Here is a 23,263-nt window from a genome sequence, read left to right as displayed (position 1 = left end):
GTGCGGATATGGATATGGATGCAAGTGATTCATGCGTTGTTGTAGCAAAAAACATGTTCAAACTGTCTTTAAAAAAGTTACACTGAGCTGGTAAGTTGAAGAGACTTTGCAGGACAAGACTTGCCAAGTGTTGGTGATGATAACACAAACTGTTTTGACTTTTGAAGGGACCAGTGAGCTGTGAAAGTCTTTCTATTTGACTGTCGGTTGTGATTCCTGGATCATTTTTGTTTGAGCAGCGCTGCTCTGAGAGTTCATCCTGTCATGGGAGAATACTGACTCTAAATGCATAAGCTGTGTTGTTGATCATTTTTGTCCTTGATGCTTGGAGCCTGCACAGAACAGCAGACCAACAACTGATCTCACTACCTGCACATTCTTTTCCGTTCTGCATCGCCGCATCTCTTCATCTTGTTAAACCACGCAAAGCCGAGTATACAAATCCACTTCTTCCTAACTCCTTTGAAGAAGCTAATTGCCCAAAATAAATCTCATGTGCCCAAGGGGGAAAACAACCAAACAGATGGACTTTATTTTTCTTTGAGATTTTAAGATCATTAAAGCACAATGGAGTGTAATTACATTAGGGAGAAAAGCTGTTTACCTTTTTAAGGATGCCAGTGAGCCTCTCTGTCTCACAATCGATGATAATCTGCCCCTCCTTTGTCTTGTCCAAATCTTGGAACACTTTCAAGAACGATGCCTCCGTCATGGTCTCCACATTGACCGAAGTCACGAGCCAGTTCCTCTCTGCTGCTGTGTCCAAAACCTTCTGGAGCACGGAGAGCCCTGGACAGAGGTGGAGAAAGCATTCACACACACACAAAAAAAGGGACTAATTTGGAAGAAGACTGTTATGAATCAGAATGGCCTTTGAGATGATGCATTTTGTTGCACAGACATAGAGCATCTGGAAAGGAGGTGTGGGACTGATTATCGCTAACATTTGTCACTATAGTCAAGTCAAGTCAACAGTATTTCTAGAGCACTTTCAAACAGCCATCGCTGCAAACAAAGTGCTGGACATGGAGCAATTCAACATGCACAATAAACAGTAAGACAAATCGGTAATAAAGGCGGTAGAAAGCACCAAACAGTAAAATCAAGAACAAATCTAAGTCATGCTGAGTCGAATGCCAAAGAATACAAGTGAGTTTTGAGGAGGGCTTTGAAGATGGGCAGCGAGGAGGCTTACCGAATGTTCAGTGGGAGGTCATTCCAGAGAGAGGGACCGGCAACAGAAAAGGCTCGATCCCCTCTGAGCCTCAGTTTAGTTCTTGGTACTTCTAATAATGTCTGGTCCACAGACCTGAGGCGCCGGGCAGGTGTGTAGGGGCGGATGAGCTCAGAGAGGTAAGGTGGCGCGAGATTATTCAGAGATTTGAAAACAAAGAGGAGGATCTTGAAAATAACTTGAAAAGAGCCAGTGAATCAGTGAACTATACAGTATTGATACACAAGAATGTGCGCACTGAATGACTGAATGGTTTATTTAATAGTGAATCTTGCCATTCTTCTCTATGTAGTAGACGTTATCCACTAAATTCCCCGGTCGACGCAACTTTATTAGGTGCGGTGCACTTTGATCGGTTGATCAATAATAGATTAATGTGCATGTTGAATGGGTATTCTAGTGGGACGTATACTTCGGGAAAGGGCTGTCCTCACTCCAAATATAAAAATATACGCAAGCCTCGGTTGTACAATTCATTGTGCTCGTAATATAATACAGCAAGCCGATGGCCCGGGTACTATCCCCAGGTTGGATGTTTTATTTCATGCCAAAAACTCATTTTTGGCATGCAACACATTTTAGTTACCGTTTCAATTTGAGGGCCGTTATGACTGAAACCATTAAAAAAAAGTCAAGAATAGCTGTTGATTTAACTACTGTATAAGTTACTATCGTGAGGGGTTTGGTACTAAGAAAATGCTTAGAATATATCTCTTATTTATTACATATGAGAATTTAAAAATTTGGTAGACATTTTAGAAAGGATCATGGAAGTTGACATGTTTGAGCTACTTTCAGGAGCCACATAAATTGACGTGCCGGGCCAGATCTGGCCCCAGTGCCTTGAGTTTGACACCTGTGTTTTATTTTGTTTCCACGATGTCAAACACGGCGTACTCCGCTTTGCGCTACGACCACCCTGATTTTGATGCAAATCCCCCACGGCACTGGCCAGGAAAGGTCTACTTCCATCCCAGAGCGGCGCACAAAGGCCTAAATGCTACCAATTCTACCATCACAAATTCTAGGAAAATACCAATACCAAACGAAAGAATGCCTCACCCAGTTAGACTGCGCTTTGGACTCGACTTGTGCCGGGAACGAAAATAGGACCCACTGTGATGAATTAAGTGGGTATTCTTATATTGCCGCACAAAATTATTGTGGTTACTGTAATTTCATTTCTTTTTGCTTTGATATATTGAACATTGCATCATTATTGTAAAGCCGTATTATCAACAAAATATTGTATCACACGTTTTTGAGGCTTTCCCCAACCACCTTAACATTATAGGACAGAAACAAGGGCAAGGAACCGAGCCCATCCCTCAGAACTTCCCCTGTAGGTTCAGTGATAAAGTGTAATGAGTGGTGGAGTCCATTCAGCACACTGACACTTCCAAGTGTGCTGGCCTAAATAATGACCACTTCTACATCAACAAACGCGCAGCCCATGCATCACAGCCAAAGACACCGTCACAACCCGGTTTACATCCTCCGAGTCACAATTACAAGTGACACTGCCACAGTCCACTGTTGCCTGGACACAGGAGAGCCATGGAGTGAGTGCGAGAGCAACTAATAAGGGAAAACAGGAAGAAAAAAGTGGATGAGAAAACACACACATTTATATTTTCTCTTTACTCCTTTTCTCTTGGAAGGCACCAACTCAAATTGGGAGCCACAACATTCCATGGGGGGAAATGTAATTATTTCAGTCAAGACTTTCAGCTGTTACCCCCAAAAAATAAATAATAATAATATTTACAGTCGAACCTCTTTTCAACGGACCCCGTTTACAGCATTTCCACCCCTAAAACCTTCACATTTCTAAGTCCCGATTTTACGTTATTCATTTTGCATTTGCAGATTTTGCTTGCAACAAACACCTTTATAATATAAACTTCATTGTAATGATCAGAGTTGTCCCACAATGTAGTGAAACGGCAATGAACCGTGAAAAGCCTATTGCTGGCGCAACCTTGCTTATGAACAAAATATACAGCGTGAGATTCCCCTCCGTTGTTTAACAACGTAACTGACTTCCGGAGGCTTGGAGCACATGGATGACTGGGAAACAGTTGCAAATCTTGCTGTCTGTGAAGGCTGAAATTGTCTCTCACTTTTGAAATGGAGTCTCTCAGCCGAAACTAAACCGAGACTATGAATTAACAAAGTCGACAATTTCGACAATCATCCATAATGACAAAATCACGGCAGAGTTTGAGGCCAACGGATTGAAAGATGATCGTAAACGGATGCTGGGGGGAGGGGGGGGGGTGACACATCCTGAACTGGGGAAGGCGTTTTTTATTTGCTTGCTGACCGAATGTTTTCCGATATGAAGTGGCAACGAGATACTTGTTTGTTTCATGTCTAATAAAATACTTTTTTCTTCATACCGGTACTTCATACATCTATTTGTAATTGAAATGCTTATATTGTATAACATGTTCATGTTTTTACATATATAATTTTTAATATTATATTATACATTGGAGTTGGCGGTCATTTTATTGGCAATAGTTACAAAGAACTTCCATTATAAGGTACATATTCGAAATGTCCCTCAAGGTACTTTGTAATGAGGTTTGACCGACCATATGAAATTTTGAAATATAGGAATATTTTTTTGGAGCCTCAGACGGTGTTCACACTTAGTCATGATCGTTAAGGCATTTGCCAAATTTTTAACAAATGTTAAAATGTCAATCATAACAAAACAACAACAACAACAACACTCTATACGAAAGACAAATGATAAGCACAGTCACAGCGTCTGGAAAATGACGCCTCGGCCCTATTTGAATGCGCCCAACTGCTCTCCAGGCATTCTATGCTGGCTATTTGACGGCAAGTCATTAACTAACAAAAGGATGGATGATGTTCGACCTCCATAAATAACCACAATATGAGTAAATAAATAAGACAGCCAGGAAGTGGAGGGCGTAGACGAGAAGCGATGCATTTTAGTGGGGGGGCTTTGCACACCCAGAGAGAAACCTAATAGGGAGCTTTGACTAAGTTATCATTCAATGCTGAAACTGATGTATGCAAAGGTGACAAAGGATGCTCTTGCTGTAATCAAGTCTTATGGGAGAAGTCACAGCATCCAGACGATGAAGATTTTGCCCTCTCAAGTCGCAGTGAAAGTTCAGTGCCAAGGAGTACAGGCGAGTGATTTAAATTCGAATCAAACTGTCAGAATAGTGTTAAAGTTACAATACGTAATACGCGGCTCAAAATAAGCCATTTCACATAATCTACTGCCCGATGACAACTGATCCTCTGGAGGGACGCCTGCGTCCCTCCTGAGGATAAAGCAGTTCAGACCATGAAAAGATAGATTTTTGCATAGATACTGCTTTTTAAGAGTGCCTTCACAAACCCCCAGGGCGACACATACATATGCCATGTACAATATAATCAGGACTGCGGACTAACCTTTGTACTGGTAGCACTGGTACTAGTAACTTTTTCAGTTGGTTGCACTGCACGACATTTTTGTGGAAGGTACAGTTGGCCGTATTTGTGAGGATATCGGGCGCACTGGTTCCTGACCTTTTTTTCAAATATATCTTTTCAGTTGTTATATCAGCACGGACATTTGTCATGTCAAATCAAATCGAAAATGAAAATACAAATCTCAGACAGCCAGATGAACCATAATAACGATGATTTTTTATGGATTTTGGATGGGGAGAAAGGTGCACATTTCTCTCCATCTGTTGCTGCGTGATGTCATTGTGTGATGCTTCATGAGTTTTGGAGTAAACTGATTATTTCAAGGAGTAGGAATTGCAACCACCTGTGGATGGCCAATTGCAGCTCTGACCTGATTGGATTGCAGCTCAGGTGTACTCCTTTAAAAAGGGATTGAGGAAGTCATTGTGGCCAGCTGGCTTGTAGAGCATTGATTGATGCATGTGCATGCGAAACCTTGGTAGCTGTGTCCGATTGAAAAAACAAAATAGGAAAATCTCCTTCCTGGGTCCTGGCTGAACTGATTTTTAATTTTTTTCCAGCCTGCTTTTTCGCCGCATAACAACAAAACATTTTTATTTACATGAATGAGGATTTAGTGTATTACAGTCCATGAGTGGTTTTTTAAATATTATTTTAATTGTATTTCCCCCTGTCTTACATTTTGTGTCACAGTCACTAGTGTGAGCATCCTATTATAGATGAACGTGCCACAATGATTCAGAAAGAGGTTGACAATGAGCTTTGTAGGACAAGCAAAAGTAAAACAGTCCTTTCAAGGCATCCTAAATGAGAATAATATCTTGATGGAATCTAGCTCCCACATGCACCTTTGGGCACCAGGCAATTGAGAATAGAGAAAATAAACCTGAAGGTTTCATTGATATTTTCTTTTTATGATGGTTTAATATTGTCTCTCAAATGTTTTCCCTAACCTTCGCTTTTGTGAAAGAAAACAATACGTTCTTGTACTTTTTCAGATGCTGCTGCAAGGCGAGAAGACGAGAAAGTGAAGTATTTGAAAATTGGCACCCTTTAACGCTAACAGTACACTTGGATATTCTTTCTTCAAGACAGTCAAGTCAAGTCAAGTCAAGTCAACAGTATTTATATAAAAAAAGAGACTTTTTAAGCACAAAAGAGAAACATTTACAAGAGCCACATAGGTCTATTTAATGTAAAACCTCATATTAGATGTGACAAAATACAACCATGCAGACGCCAAACGCATTTCAATTGAGAAATATATTATCCTAAAGTCTTAAAATAACCTTGCAGATTAAGATGACTGCAGTGCTGTATCCAGGCAACAGACGACTTCTGACTCAATTCTACCACTCAATCACACGGGGGTGACTTGGTAATCATACAGCACACAAACGTGAACACACACTGAGTTGAGGATGACAGGATCACGGCACATTACAAAAATCTTTAGGACATGCATGACGAAAAGGGCATCAGAGGGCAAAGGAAGAGGATGAAATCCTCCCTGTCACTGCCCATCAGTAAGCTTAGCAGCGTCATATCCTAAAACACATCTTTTAAAGCAGGGGTGTCAAACTCATTTTTGTGGCGGGCCATCATTGTACTCACGGTTTCCCTTGGAGGGCCGTGATGAATTTTGGGAAACCATATACACGTTTAATCCCCGCCACATATTACAAACACAGCGCATAACAAATGAATGAATAACTAGCTTTAAAATCAGTCAAGGATAATGACTATTGAATTATTGTTGGTCATTACTGTAGAATTATTGTGGATTACATATGACAATTTAAAATATTGGTTCTGACTTTAGCAAGCATCATAGAACTTGACATGTTTGATTTGCTTTCGCGGGCCACATAAAATTATGTAGCGGGCCAGATCTGGCCCCGAGGCCTTGACTTTGGCACCTGTGGTTTAACGCTTCAAAGGGTACAGAACGCATCATGTAAAATCATCTTTTTAACTGTTTTACATAGTTGGGTCAACGGAGATGTGCCACATACTGTATGTGTCAACCGTTAGTCGAGTTATTTAGTGGCTTGTGAAGGCTGGTGACAAAGTGCTGACTCCCTCAGCGAAAATGCTTTTCTTGTCTTTTACAAGTTAATTTCCACATGCTGGGCTCCACTTCCGCGAAGCCATTTGCTTGCTTCATTCAACCCCTTAGCTCTGCCCTCGGTCATCATTGTCATCACATCCATATTTGCCACTGGCCAAGCAGTGAATAGGACGCAGTGTCTAATCACTCACTTGCATTAAAGAGACAGTGTGAAGTGTAATATAATTCTTGATTCTTGGGATACCCCTGGGAACTGTTTGTGAAAACGAGTCGCAATATGTCACCACAATGTTCTATACAGTGCGCATGTGTACATGTAATGTGCATGAATCCCTTGACCACACAACAGGCCACCATTTGTGGCCATGCACCAAATCACCTCGGGGACGACCTCACCACAGGCGAAGGATGGAGCTGATGGTATTCCAGGGACGAAGATAAGCAAACATGAGGATGACTTCTTTTGTTTTGTCTGTATATTTCTGAGCAACGGAAATTTCTGCTGAGATGAGCACAATGAAAAGCGGAATCTTTGGTTGTATTGTGTGATTTTTCTGCCAGGCAGTGCTGGTGCCTTTCTCTTTTCATTGCTCTATCCAATTATAAAGACAATTACAGTGTATGGAATGGCCTGACAGTTCCTCATTCATACACCACATCGTTGTCACCGTGACAATGTGAAGTCCAAGCAGGCTACGATGACCGATGTGGCCCCTGTCTGTAAGGTGTCCAAGAAATACCCTGCTGAGCACCATAATTAGACATGTAGATTAGTGATGTGTCGTTCGCGAACGAGCCGGCTCCGAGATCCGGCTCTTTGAAGTGAAAGATGGGAGCCGGCATCCACCTCATTGGGAGCCGGCTCCTCATTGGGAGCCGAAAGGGGAGGGTTACACACACACACACACACACACACACACGCTGCAGAGAAGGGGGAGGGGCTAGAAAAGAGACACACACAACAGCACACTGAGCAGCACGCGAACAAGACAGACGAGGAGACGAGAGAGCTAGTTAGTGAAAAAAAACAACACGGTGGAAGAGGAAAGGTGAGAAAATGGATAGGAAACGCAGTGAAATATGGACTCATTTCAATTTAATTGATAGTTCAAAGGCAGCGTGTAGATTGTGCAAGGTTAAAATATCCCATAGATCAGGCTCCACAAATAACCTGCACAGGCACATCAGAAATATCCACCCATCAGTACAATTTGAAGAGAAAAGACAAGCAAGGGAACCAGCTATTAATGAAGGTGCTAGTGTGTCTGCAACTGTTGCTGCTGCTGCAATGTCACAACTGCCTCGATGTACAACCCAGAGCTCTATGAGCCACTTTATGCAAAAAGCTATAAAACCAGCAAAACAGAACACAATTGATGAGGAACTGGGTAAAATGATTGCAAGGGATTTTCATCCATTTTGTGTTGGCTGTGTGTTGTCGCAACATCTGTCCCCTCAGAGAGAATCTTCTCCAAAACAGGGCAAATATTAACAGAGAGGAGAAAGAGGATCAACCCCTCAAAGCTGAGGCACTTGGTTTTTCTTCGTGCAAATCTTTGCTAAAGACAAGCTAAAACCTTAACCTGGATGCTCCTTTTTTTCTTTTTGTTTTACAAATTTTAATTTATAATTTGTTGCGTGGTATTCAAAGCGTACTTATGTTGTTTTACTGTAAATAGTTAAAAGCTTATAAATATACACATTCAGAGATTGGAACTTTTTGACGACCTTGTTTTGAGATGGTTCTTTGTACTTTGTTTTTATTTTCGTAGCACTCCATGTTGAGTATGTTCAGAAGAATATAAATAAAGCCATATAAATAATAAATATTTGATATAATGTCTATTTTTTGCATTATATTTTCATTTTACACATAATATTACGCTATTTTAGGTATTAAATTAATTTAAGCAACAAAAAAACTAAGGAGCCACTTGGGAGCCGAAAGAGCCGGCACCTTTTCGGGAGCCGAGCCAAAAGAGCCAGCTCTCTAAAAGGAGCCGGAATTCCCATCACTAATGTAGATGCATATGAAATGAGCTCTGTGATTGTTGAATTCAATTGAGTAGCAATCAAGTTGAACTATTTTCCATAACGTTTAGCAATACACCACCACACCTTCATGATCCAGCCTTCCTTTTTCTACTTTTTCTACATGTCTTCTATTTGATTGGAGATGAGCTGGAGACGATCCCAGCTGACTTTGGGTAACAAATGTGGGGAGTTGGTGGGGATTTAGGGCTTCAGGTCTGTTTGCCAGCCAATTACAGAGGTACACATCCTCTTATAATTACTGTATGGGTGAAGCGCAACCTCCGCATTCCACAAAACAGGATGAAACACCTCCTGTTGGTTGAGGTAATTGGCGGAGATCAGGACAAAGAACCTGTAGAAATACTACGGTCTACAACGTCTTCCATTTTACACAAAATGTCTTGAAGAATTACTAAATGTGATGTTTAAGCATCATTCATGTTGACACACAGTATTATATCAGACAGTCAAAATGTATGGCAATGTATTTAACCTTTGTCAGATGATATTACCAACAAAGAAAACAATACTGCAGCAAGTTCAAATTCAAACCATCATGTCATGAGCATCAGATACAGTAGATAGTGCGAGAGGGAGGGCAGGAGGAATGGATAGATAGATAGATAGATAGATAGATAGATAGATAGATAGATAGATAGATAGATAGATAGATAGATAGATAGATAGATAGATAGATAGATAGATAGATAGATAGATAGATAGATAGATAGATAGATAGATAGATAGATAGATAGATAGATAGATAGATAGATAGATAGATAGATAGATAGATAGATAGATAGATAGATAGATAGGCAGGTACATACCGGCGTCTGAACTGTACATGTAGACAAACTTGTTCCATCCATAGTATTCGATCACACCTACAAGAGCGTCCTGCAACTCAGGCCTCAGCTGGATGACAAATTGGTTGGCCGTCTCAATCGGGAAGGACGGCGTAACAAAGCAGACGTGCAGGGCGCCGCAGAAGGACATGAGCATGTTGACCGTCTTTCTGTCGTACAAGCCGATGATGGCGTACACACCTTTGGAGAACTGGGAGCAGACTGCGGGAGGGGGGAAAAAGACAAAAAAAAAAACCCACTTGTGAATTAATTTTGGAAGAACAAAATTCAATGTTTTTAAAATGCTAATAACTCGTTCTTGTGAGCAAAACTACACAATCAAAATATAGGTGTACAATCTACAGTACTGATATGTACAGTATTATTGTTGGCAAAGGAATATAGATATACATTTTTGAGTCTGACGGCCTAACCAGCGAAGAAGTGCATGCAAGTCCAACACACGTGCTTGCTTGAGAGTATGTGTGGCTTTCGTATGCTGAAAGTGTACTTAAAGTGTGACAAAGTGTGACTTAACCTTAACTTCATTAACATATACTGCATGACCAGTCACCTCTTGCAACTGTTGTGATAAAATTACCGTATTTTCCACACTATAAGGCTCTTCGGAGTATAAGGCGCACCTTCAATGAATGGTCTATTTTAAAACTGTTTTCTTAAAGAGGCCACACTGCACTTTACGGATCATAGAATAGAAGCTACAATAGTGGCTGCGGTTGGATTATGCATCCACTAGATGGGGCTATGCTCAAGCGAATACAATACAATACATCTTTATTTATATAGAGCTTTCACAAACGCTACAGCTGTAACAAAGTGCTTTACAGAACAGTTAAAATGCTGCATCCAAGAAATCAGAATATTGATCCATACATAAAGCGCATTGGATTACAAGGCGCACTTTTGAGGAAAGTGATTTTAGGTGCGCCTTAGTGCGTAAAATATGGTACATTGCACACACACACACACACACACACACACACACACACACACACACACACACACACACACACACACACAAAGACAGGTTTACATGTTCTAGGCAGTTTTTAAGCAAGCATAAGCTTTGGAGCTTAGTTGATTTAATGACACTTTTTCCTGCAATCATTTTGAAATTATAAGAGTCGACAATAGGGCAGCTACAGTTAGGAGTACACATACAGACACAAACAGAAAACCTTCTGAAAAACTTTGGGGATGTGTGATGCATCAGCCAAGGAAGAAAACACTCCTTATTGTTGAGGATCCGTACCGTGTAAGCTGCTAAATCCTTTCTGACAATTCACGCTTGTATTAGTTGAGTCCACTGATTGTAGGAGACAAATGGTTGGGTCTTCATGCAATAAAAAAGGCAGACCTTGTTCACAGCACATGGCGGGACTTTTTATCACAACAAAAACTATTGAAATGAAATATATTTCTATTCATCCAACCCAGGTGCTTCAATTTGGGCAGCGCACGTCGTACCAGAAACCTGTCCATTTGTTTTCCACCAGCCTGTCTGTTTACCATCAGTGAAAGCTGCAGGAGCTGAAGGCAGATTAGGTGTGGAGAGGTTAATCAATGTATCCCCGGGGTTCCACTGACATTTCACTGGCAGCAGTAGGCGGCTTCCATCTATCATTTTCTTTCATCCCTCACTTTCTCCACCTCTCTTTTGCTCATTTTCTGACTGTCAAACTGAATTCATTCACACCCTAAAATCCCCAAAATAGCTCATTTATGTTTGCAGTCCCATCATTAGTAGCACACGACAATCACACGGGCAGGTTTCGGTCTAGGCAACTTCTCTTGTGGCAATTGGTGGTCCTTATCTCAGTATTTACGAGAACAGATTGATATTCCTGCCGGTCCCCTGCACCAAGGCCAGCTCACCACCAGAAGCCGGGGAAAAGTCAGTGACGATGGCCTGTGTCCAAAACGCCTAACCTGTCACAGACCTGCACCCTCCAGGCAGGCAAATGTGTGTTCTTGCCTATGACGAAGACAAGAGAGTGAAGGGGAGGGGTGAGGGGATGCACACATAAAAATACATGTGTACACACACACACACACACACACACTCACACAGCCTCGAGTGCTCCAAAAGCCTGGTGACTCACTCTACTTAAAGCAAGCCCTGAAATAGACATTTTGCACCTCGCCACACTGACTCTTTTCTTCATGGCCTGCACATGTTCTGGCTTATAAATGCATATTCTACCACTATACATTACATTCCCTATGCTAGACCCAATTTTTGCGCCAGCCTCAATGTTCTGCCTATTTGACTTTTTCTACATTGCGCCATTACTAACACAGCCTGTTAGCCTATTACCTGGACTATAACTATAACGGCAGAATCACATATGCGACACGGTTGCTATTCATGTAACATGGTGCATTTGGGGTACTTTCACAGCATTAGGAACTTTTAATCGTGTTTCTTTTATTCTAACATTTTAAAGTTTGACAATCTATATATATATTGCGCGTCGACTCGCACGCGGTCTGTCCTTCTGTCTGTCCCTTTTCAAAACGTACCTACTTCACCGCGCCGCTGCGCGCCGCCACTGCGCCGCCACTGCGCCGCTCAGGCAGTGGCTCACTACGATCGCCCGGGCATCTTAGCGAAAAAATTTTGTCTACCCACAAGCATTGCAATAAAATTGTTAGTTATTTAGTAGAGCTAAACATCTCTTTATTTTCGCAATAAGCAATGAAGATGAACAAAAAGTTGAACCAAGCAACAACACTTTTGTGGGCCGAAGGCCCACCTTACCAGCCTTCCGCAGGAACTAGCTGATGAGCCGCCCGGAGGGCGGCGAACCAGCTAGTACTGTATAAATTTGGAATTATGATCCAGCCCTACATTTTTGGGGCTGAATTGTAAATTTGCACTGTCATGTAAATGAAAATGGGTATTCTACCTTTTACGCACTCAACACGCTTTAGTGCCGTTTCCTTATTTACATACTCATGACGGCATCAAGAGTAATTTGAGGTTCAGTATCTTGATCAAGATATTGATGATTCAGGATCTTGATGATGGGAGAGTGGCAATCGAACCTGCATCATTCAATCGAACTGGCATCATTAAGGTTGAGGAAACAACCACCTAACCAATTCTATATGACTTGTTAAAACCCTGCCAGCCCAGTCAAAATGGATCTGGGTGGAGCATCGTCATGTTCCTTATGTGTGAAAACAATAGAGGTGGTCTGAGAAACCAAAAAAAAAACGTTCCAGCAACGTGTCTTTTAGTCCGTTAGCTGTCATGGCGGCACCACTGAGATTCCCTGGCAGGAATTAATGGTGCTAAAGAAAATCTTTAAAAGCTGAAGTGAAGATTGAGTGTTTTGTCATAATTAGGATTCCTCTCCAGGAATTAGTGAAATTGCCAAACTGACTTGGCTTCACAAAATCCAGAGAGAGAGTTTCGGAAATAATACCGGATTTGACTCACAATTCTGCTGCGTCATATTTTCATTTACACTTCAAACACACATCACCCAGAAACATCAGTTTTATGCATAAAGTTGCAGATGGAGCTTTATGGAGAGTTTGCACTTCCAACACCTCCCAGCCATTTCCAATGTGGGAAAAAAAGCACACTGATTTGCAACAGCTGAGGCCAGAGTTCCAAGCCACATGAAAGACAATCTTAAATCCGAGAGGGCCACCACAGGAGGGTGTGTCAAAAACAACACACACATTTAGGTTCTATTCAGTGTTGGCTGTAGCATGCAGCTGTCCCTCCTCTTGGCATGAGCCAAACATCAAATGACAGAAGTGTATGTGTCGGCTGCACAAGGAGAACATGTTAGTGACAGGGTTTTTTTTTCTTCCCCTCATTGCATCTGATTTAAAACATGATGGAGGATGGTTGCTAGGAGATGGTAGATGGGTCAGCAATAAAACTAATCTCTGTTAAAATTAGCCTGATAAATTGGTCAAAAATAATGATTCATTCATTTATAGTGTAACATGAAGTTAAAAGAAAGTAACACCGCTGTGTCAACATATTCCACAAACATGGCAGACATGCTGTTGACAAGCTGTCCTGAAAACACAACTGGGGTCTTAAAGGTAAAATAGAGTGTGTTCCAGATTGACCTTTATAAATAACTTTGAACATCAAGAGCTTTGACGCCGCCATGCAGATAACACGCCGCCCATGTTGAAAGTAATATTTTAAAATAAAATAACATTCATTTGTCCCACACTGGGGAAATTTGCAGTCTTTTAGTATATTTAAATGCCACACATGTCATTTCTTGCCATCTTTTGTCAAATGTAATATCCAGGGATGTCATTTGTTTCGTCAAAAGGTTTGTAAATCTTGATCATGTTTCCCAATTAAATGAATGGAAATGCAATTAATCCTTCCATATTCATATATGTTACATATATATATATATATTCTTTTCAATCTTTTGTCCCTCTAATTTTAATTGTTTTTGAACACCAAAAATGATACAGGGAAACGTGTCGTTTTTGCCACAGTAATCAGAAATCCAGGCGCCGGCATTTAGAATTGTGCCTGGAAGAAGCGTGTGTAGGCGGAACTTCCACCTGCCTACACTTAAGCTTTCACTCTGCTGCCACAGAAAGCAGAGATGTGTCTTTTTTTTGTTTTTTTTGTTTTGATATTTTTTTTTTCACCTTAAGACACTCCAATACAATAAATCCGAAAACATACCAAATACTGTTTTTTTGTTGTTGTTGTTGTTGTTGTTTTTTTTTTTTTTGCCACATTCATCAGAATTTTAGCCAGCCGCTGTGAGAATTGTGATTGGATGTCACGTGGCGCAGTGTTTACAGAATTAAATATGGTCCTGTATTGTGAGAAGGTACTGTATATATAACTTGGGGATATGAGGTGACACTCCTTCATCTGATTAAAGAATCCATCCTCTAGGTGTGTAAATATTTTGATATCTCTGAAATGCCTTCCATGTTACATTCAATACAGTCAAACAAAATGTTACCAAATTTAGTTTTGAAGTTTAGAAAAAATTGAAATTGTGCTATGGTGACTCACATGCGCACTCTAGCCACATACAACCTATGTCCTTAAAACTCCGAACGTGTTTTATAGTTTGTCTTCTCAAACGCACCAATGGAACACGCGAGCATTTTCCTCCCGTGGGACTTGCCTGCCATTATTGAAGATATCCTTTATTTGTCCCGCAATGGGGAAATTACAATCAGACTTCAGAAAGGAAAACGCTGGGTAGGGAGAGGGAAAAAAAAACACGCTCGAACTATCCTCTTCTGAGGATAATTTAAGTCCAGGTCTAAACACCGGTCTCCACTTTCTCCATGGATCCAGGGCATATCCGGCAGCAAATGTCCCCGGAGGGCAAGCAGGCTCCCCACTGCCTGCTCTTTTCGTTAAAAAAAAAATTGTCGACTGCATCGAGAGACCAGCCAACTAATTCCACTGTTAGTTCTTCGGATGAAAATACGGTCGGAGGCTCGGAAAAAGTTAGACAAAGACAGCACAAAGACTAAGTGGCGAGCAAGGAGAGGGTGGTGCTGAGGGCAGGAGGAGCAGTGCAAAAAGCGTCCGCCTTTGTCATGTCATCATGTGCACTATTAACGTTAGAAGAGCTGAGGGAATTTCACAGTCGAAGGAAGTTAGGTTCATCCGGAGAGAGAGCATACTGGTTGGAAGGTTCTTATTCAGTCATTCAAAAGGGCCCTTTTTAACAGGGTCCCTTGACGCAAGATTGACATGCCAGGTGACTCGACAAAATCGAGCATGTGAAGGAGAATGTCAACAACACCGCTCCCTATTTTTATTTTTTTTTTGCTGCATGTTGTGGGCAAAACAAACAAAAGAAGACAAAAATGGACCAAGGCCCACAGTACAAGGACCGGTATATTAAATCCAAGGCAAACCTTCTGATACATTAGCCTGATTGGGTCTCCCAAAATAAATAAATAAATCAAGCTACACCGCAGAGATGTACAGGTACGGGTTCAGCTCCAACAGCACAGCTCTGTCTTGAGCCTGAGGATGTACAATTTCCTTTTTCAATCGAGAAAAGTCGCAAAACTATAAATATCCCGTGATGTCATTTTCTCTCTGATTACTGTGTAAAGAAATATTTACATTTACATTGCTGAATTTCAGTGGAGAGTATTTACTGCATTGATGGATTTTTCTGAAAGTGGATGTTCGGATAAAATACCTAGCTCGTGTTCACTACGTTCAGCGGTGCAAAATCATCGTCATGAAGGAATTTGTACGATTACTAATAAATCCTTTCATTGCTGAAAGTCACATTGATGCTGTATTGTTTTCATTTTTGTTTGAGGATTAAGGGGGAGACGATGACAAGGGCAGGACATCTCCTGTCACATCAGTTGGTAATACACACCACCTCCACAAGGGTGAAGGGTCACTCAATCAACCGCAGAGCACTTTGAGGGGAGATAAACACATCTGACACCAGACACCGGAAAACGTACGCAATGGCGCTCCGCTCAGCCACCCATGGCTGATAACTGTCAGAATATGTGTGTAATAAAAAACAGAGCATGTTGTATCCCCTCCGGTCCCATCCGTCTTGCGGAGAATAATAAGCTACATTAATGAGAGGCCTAACAAAGGGAGAAGTCGATACGTTATTCACAGAGCATCTCACACACGCATCTTGCGAAGAAACCCTCAGGTGACGGGTGGCTGGGAGATGGAGCCCTCCGACACAGCGTGACTCACACAGTGCAATCAATCTCCCCGTGTGCACACAACCGGGGCCCAAGGGACGGGGACACAGCACCAGCGTGGTTCCGCATGAATGTCTTCATCAGTGACTGGGTGGTGTACTGAGTTGGGATGTCTTTTTGAGAAAATGATTCATGGCACCTCTTAGTGCATGGGCAAAAACTTTACTTCAACCATGGTGCTTTTTTTTTTCTTTTTGAGTTTGATGAATTGGCCCTTGCCGACCCTCTTGACATCCCGCATGCCCCCCTGGAGTGTTGTACTCCAGAGAGGTGTGCTTGCTATTCCCCCATATCAACTGCTTTACCTCCTCCGGCTCCAGGGAGATTTAAAATGAAGCAGTGTTTATGACACTGCTGTTCCTGATGGCTACGTGTGTGCGCGCGTGTGGTTCTGTCACACAAAAAAAAGATGGACAAGAAAAGGAAAAGAAAAATGAGGTACATCAAGTAAGATGGAAAGCATAAAATAATATGGATCAAAGCCCAATAAAAGCAACAATTACATTGAAACTTTGTCGTTTGATATGATTGTTTGATTGCCTTATTTTAACGAGACTAACGGGCTCTTCACGACCAGCAGGAATGTCTTAATACTTAGGTGCCGACAGTAGAACTGCAAAATCGGTGGGTAGGAGAGGGAAAAGACCAGATGTTATTGCTTGTGAGAGGAGATAATGGGGTAGAATGCGGCACGTAGGGAAAACAAATGCCGGCCTAGCAGTGGGAAATAGGGATCGCTGGGTGAAATCTAGATTTCTCCCATTTCCTCTAAGTAATAAAACAATGGCGCTGCATCGCCTCATTAGACAGGTAATCGAGAGTGCAAGAACACTCTCCTCGGCACAGGGTGCTTCTCTCCTTCTCTAACCCGCCCTTGCTGGGCTAATGTCTCTCCTCCTGTTTTCCTGTGGTGTGCGGCCCAGCCCTGCCACCTGCCGAATAAATACTAACCTAGGGAGTAGGTCATAGAACCCTAGTCGAGACCCTCTCCCACCACGCTGTACGGAAATACCAATTATCTCCCTAACAATCCTCCTTTTGCAATTATCTTCCCATCTGCATCTCTGGCAGTAAGTGCATGGGCAACGTTTCGCTCACAGTTTCAATTCTCTGACAGTAGAAGTGATGGGGTTGAATATGTGGCGTAGAGAGAGGCAACACATGCGGCATGCTAATTCATTCAGCAATTGGAATGAAAGAAATCTTGTAGTGACCCCCAGGCCGGCGATGTTAAAGAATTTGTATCTGTCAGTTTGTATCACTCTCATATGACTGTCTATTGTACACTTGTTTTCAAACGTTATGTACTATTGGTTTCTGTACCGTTACTGTTACTGTACCATTATTATTATTTTCTCAGTCTGTAAAACATAAAAAAGAAGAGCATTATTTTTAAAAAGTGGTATTTTGTGTGTGACTGGCCTCAAAGTTAACTTATCTAAACTCAATAGAAGATCTTGCATGTCTATATTATGGTTGGAACGATTTTTGAAAACCATCAGAACCGATCGGTTCAACCATTTCAGTTTGATCAGAGTTATTCCGTCAGTCCTTTTATGCAACTCTTATTTTTCCCCCCACAAACCCAAAATGGTGCCGTGCGACATTCATGGTTACGTCAGTGCATCATGAGATATGCGTCATATGTTTCCAGGGACGCAGAGGCCAATCGCATTGCAGGAGGACAGAACTAGTCTCGAAGGCTGATTTTTTTTATTTTTTCCTGCTCCGGTTAGACTCAAAATGATGCTACCGTCAGCACCATAAGCCGTACATATACATATATACAGTATATATATAAATATATATATATATAGATATACAGTATACAGTGCACTCCGCTTAATAGAACACCGGTTAATAGAGTAATCCGCTTAATAGAGCAAAAGGCTCTGGAACGGATTTGCCTAATGCAATTTCCTATAAAGATACTCCGCTTAGTAGAACAGATCTCCGCTTAATAGAACAGGCCGTAAGCAATGAACATTGTAAACTAGTGGTTTTCGAAGTGTAGCTATCGCGATACTGTACCAATATCGCGAGAAAACGCGGTAGTTCTAGCCGTATACAGTAACAGGTAGCACGCGTCACTCCACACATAGACACACGCACGTCACAATGGCTTCAACTTCATTCAAGAGACGAGGGCTATAAGAAGGACATACTCAGACGATACGATGCATTGCCGGATTCTCAGAAGGTACGCCCGCGGTTTCCAGGACTTCCCTCTTATCCAGCGCATTGAGAGGGAAGTCAACCGCAAAATTACGGACTCCTGTTTCCAGACAAAAGTAACGAAATTTTTCTCGTGATTTGAGATGTTTGACTGAAGTTGATTAAAGTTGTTGTTTTGTTGTTTGATTAAAGATATGGACGTCCACAGTCGAAATATCTCTTCTAACTCGTCAGCAGGGGTTTTTCTGCGTGCATAACTTGGTCGTCGACATGTCTGAAGGTGTACCTAATAAAGTGTCTCCGGTTAATAGAAACTCCGCTTAGTAGAACAGAAGCGCTTCGGCCCAATGGTATTCTATTAAGCGGAGTGCACTGTATATAGATATACAGTATATATATATATATATATATATATATATATATATATATATATATATATATATATATATATATATATATACATATAAATGTATATATAGAGGGAGACTGTCAAACAGGTTTAGCATTCAGCATTTGTTTTGTTGCAGTCTCTCAGCCTTCACAAATTACAATGTGCTTTTGCTTATAGGATAGCCTTACGAGCCTAATCCACGCAGGGAAAATTACATCACATGTGTGAAACACCTAATTTGTGTGTGGGATGTGCTTTGCGCCACACTAACAATCCTCAACTGTTTAAGATCTGGTGACACGGCACGGCCGTGATTCAGTGCCACAGGAGTACGCATTTTGTGGATGAGAAGGGTGCCGTGCTGCGAAAGCAGCTGCAATGTGTCACACTGTTTAATATACTTGTAGAATTTTCCTCTTTATTAGACTATGCAAAGGCTCCTGAGATGTGCAGTCAGTGACAAAGGAACAACCTCACTGCTGTCTTTGCCACCAAAAACATGACAGCTGCCATCCTGGTGCGCTCACTCTGCATCCCCAAACACATTGTTTTCTAATTGCCCGCCCAACACATCACAAGCTCAGACCTCCACATCCCAGCTGCCATTACCTCCAGAGATGACAGATTTATTTTAAATAGTGGGAATGCTGTTTGAATACAAAGAAGTGGCATGAGCATGAAGAGTGCTTTTTTGGCACACAATAGGGGGGGAAATGACAAGGAAGCTGACATCCGCTACAGTGGATGATTTGAACACGTACATGAACTCAGAATTCAACATGAAAGTTCAGGCAAAGAAAAATCCAAAACGGGGAAGACAATGGGACACGATGAGTTCCAAAATTGCCGGTCCATATTCTCGCCATTTTCATGTGCTTACTCTATATAGTCTTCACCAAGGGTAACTGCAATTATAGGCCATTGAGAAAATAGTAATGATAGCAATAAATTAATTTATTCATTCATTCATTCATTTTCCGATCCACTTTATCCGCACAAAGTTCGCGGGGGGTGCTGGAGCCTATCCCAGCTGTCTTCGAGCAGTAGGCGGGGTTTACCCTGAACCGGTTGCCAGCCAATCGCAGGGCACACAGAGACGAACAACCATCCCCGCTCACACTCACACCCGGGAACAATATGGAGCATTCTATCAGCCTGCCATACATGTTTTTGGAATGTGGGAAGAAACCGGAGTAGAGAAAACCCACGCAGGCCCGGGGAGAACATGCAAACACCACACAGGAATCCACGGAGCCGGAATCCAAACCTCCATTTCTGCACTGTGAGGTCAACGCGCTAACCACTGGAACACCGGGCCGCCCTGATAGCAATACAGCAAAACAAAAACAAAAAAACAACAACAACAAAAAAAGGGTATGGGCTAATAGGGTACTCATGAAAAGTAACCCTTTCATACATTCATTTTTTTTATCATCCCATTTTATTTGATGTGTATATACTGTATATACTGTATATTCAGGTTTTACAATCAAAAACAACTACTTGACAATTAAAACATCAGTACAAAAGATGGCTGCATTTTGGCCCCCTGCAACGAATTAATTTCCAATATTTGTGATGGAAATTTATTAACTGACCATGAAGTGATTGGTCAATGTATTGATGAATGATTCTGAAGCAACCATGGCAATTTATCAACACAACACTGTTGAGACAGAAGTTCATTTCTGTTTGTGAAAAACAAAACACGTTAAATTCACTATTATTTCTTATTTTATCAGTAGTAGCCCATCCCTTGATACAGCCTACTAGAATTAACTGGAGTTGAATTTAGCGGATCTCCTTGTATGTATAGGTTACATACAAACGACATGTACATCAGTTAAACTTTATCAATCAATTTTTATTTATACCTGTATCACACTTTTCTGACAAGATATGTATCTCAAAGTGCTTTAAATGCATTAAAAACAAATCTGGGGAAGTTATACAGTTCTCTCCTGTGTCGGTGTATCTGTACTGCATGTGACAATATCAGAAAGGAAACAAAATGACACGTGGGGTAATTTTTCCCTCAATTTCTCTCCTCTTGCCCCATGTGCACATTTGAATTTCTTGTGTAAAGCAACGCAAGTGGAGACAGCACACAGAAACAATCTGCGTGCTCCTCCTGCTCCGCGCTCCATCACTCTGCTGCTTGGGGAGCACTTTTGGCCGATCTACATTGATTGCTATGGGCCATTCACTATCCCCGATGTTGGCTCCTCATTCATCAAAACAGCACCTGCCAGATTCTCGCTCCTGAGAGAATGGTTGTCAGTGATTTATTATTGTTTTTACTCCCTCAATTCTTTGTTTTCCCCTCAACAAATAACCATCAGGTAGGAACACTGACCTGCTTTTCTTCTTCAATATTACATCCAAGCAATCCCTCTAATCATGAAAGGACTCCCAGTCTCCGAAGCTGCACCTCACGAGCCGACGGAAAAGCAACACAATATAGTACTTCATTCCAAGGATGTCCCTCAGCAGGCACGGGTCTAAAGAAAAATGCAACTTAACCTTCTTAACACTTGCAGTGCATCCGAGCTGACACTTTAAGGACTTGCTTTAAAACCTGAAGAGGGGGGCGGGGCGTGTACATTGGTGAAAAGACCCAAATCAGGGCTGACGGGAGATGATCATTTCTTTTTTCTTTTCCCCCAGAGAAGAATTATGCGGAACAGTTGTTAATAGAGCTACTTTTCCGGGTGTTATTATTGAATATTTAAAATTCTGAATTCCAAGGAGTGTTTGCTTTGGATGCGTTCAACTGAATAATACATTAAACACATCTGCCCAATCTCTTGTTAGCTATTGTTTTTGTGTAGACACATGCGTGACACACACTCACACACACACACACATTTAGAAATTTTAATTCAGTAATCAGCACAAATTTACATCATTACATTTACAAATCATTACTATTGTGCTGAGCTTAATTTTTTTGGTATCATACATTGAAATGACTTGATGTGGTGTCAGACTGAAAAATGCAAATAGCCAAGGCAAAGGCAAAGGCTGGTGCCTTTCCGTTCCGGTTGGTAAGCTGTTATGATGGATATTTGAAATAAACATATTCGCATCGCTGCTTTATCTTTCTAATTGATATGTTGCCGACTTGATGAGCAATGACTACAATTCAGCAGTTCAGTCAAAACAAACAAAAACGATGACAACAATCGCAGAACTCTCATTGTAATCACTTTGAGAGGCCAACAGCCTGCCAATTTTTTTTTTTTTTTGATTGTGGCAGGGAAAATGAACAGAAAAGAATTAAACGGGCCAGAATTAAAGAACAACAGTACTGTAATCAATTATTTGGTCCAGCCACATAGCTGAATAACTAGGTATGTCATGTTGCACATGTTTGAAAATCAAGTTACCGGTATGCCAGCATTTCTCCATGTGCTGTCAATGACAATCGAGCTCTTTGCATTCCTATTTGCTTTTATTTTGATTTGCTTTATTCTGCTATCCGCTGCATTGCCAATGAGAATTGTTCTCAATTCCCTTACCAAGACAAGTAAAGGTTCATGAAACAAAACAAACAAACAAAAAACACAGCCCTTTGTTAGAATACAACCTGGAATGTTCATTTCACAAATTTGTTTCACAAATCATAATTCATCAATGTTATTTAGCCATTTCCTTTTTCTGAGCGTGGGCTAATATTTCACTGATAAAGCCCCCTCCAAACAATAATAACATACTGAACGTATCTTTTTAAATTGTTAAAAGTTGTCAAATTATAACATATAGTATAACCAAGCGCAATAGATATGAATGTATCTTTATTGTTAAACCTTGTCAAATTATACAGAGATTATTATTAAGCGCTATGTATATTGACTGTTCTTGTGCCATTAAAATGTTTTAATGTCGATGTTAAGGTTTTTCCAGGGCTCGCTCGCTGATATCTTGCAGAGAGGTAGCCACTTTTGTAGTTCAAAAACAGAAAGCCACGAACAAGATTTTCATCTATGGTCCACCACCACTCGACATGACCTCTTAACCTCGACCAGCACAGCCTCTCCTTGACAAAGCCCTGCATTCATCCAATCTTGCCTCAATACTCTATAGGTGTCTTCCAGAAAGAGCATTCCATACCTAACCCCTTTATTCTGTACTGATTGGGTGGGCAGGCCTCACCGATCATGGTCTTCAGTGAGACTCAGAGACCAAATGAAGCACCGCTCCCTCCATCACAGTGAAAATACAACTTGTCTTTTCCATGAACACTAATTAGTCTTAACAAAAGGTTTATTTCCACAATGACTGAACTGGACACAAAATCAAAGTCACAT

The 23,263-nt window shown here is 41.2% G+C and overlaps 1 protein-coding gene across 4 annotated transcripts in view; it reads right to left on the bottom strand.

Moving 5' to 3' along the window:
- Window positions 1–23,263, bottom strand: part of gria1a (glutamate receptor, ionotropic, AMPA 1a) — a 67,337-nt gene that overhangs the window by 38,151 nt on the left and 5,923 nt on the right. For all 4 annotated transcript variants that reach the window (XM_052057691.1, XM_052057670.1, XM_052057680.1 and 1 more), the window contains exons 3-4: window positions 9,632–9,871; window positions 605–789 (exon numbers count right to left, since the gene is read on the bottom strand). In XM_052057691.1, the coding sequence (XP_051913651.1) occupies window positions 605–789; window positions 9,632–9,871 (425 nt within the window). The remainder of the gene's footprint in view (window positions 1–604; window positions 790–9,631; window positions 9,872–23,263) is intronic.

Source organism: Hippocampus zosterae, chromosome 1 (genome assembly GCF_025434085.1).
Source record: "Hippocampus zosterae strain Florida chromosome 1, ASM2543408v3, whole genome shotgun sequence".
Lineage (NCBI taxonomy): Eukaryota > Metazoa > Chordata > Actinopteri > Syngnathiformes > Syngnathidae > Hippocampus > Hippocampus zosterae.
Note: the sequence above shows the minus strand (reverse complement) of the source record. Positions and strands in the feature narration are given on the sequence as shown.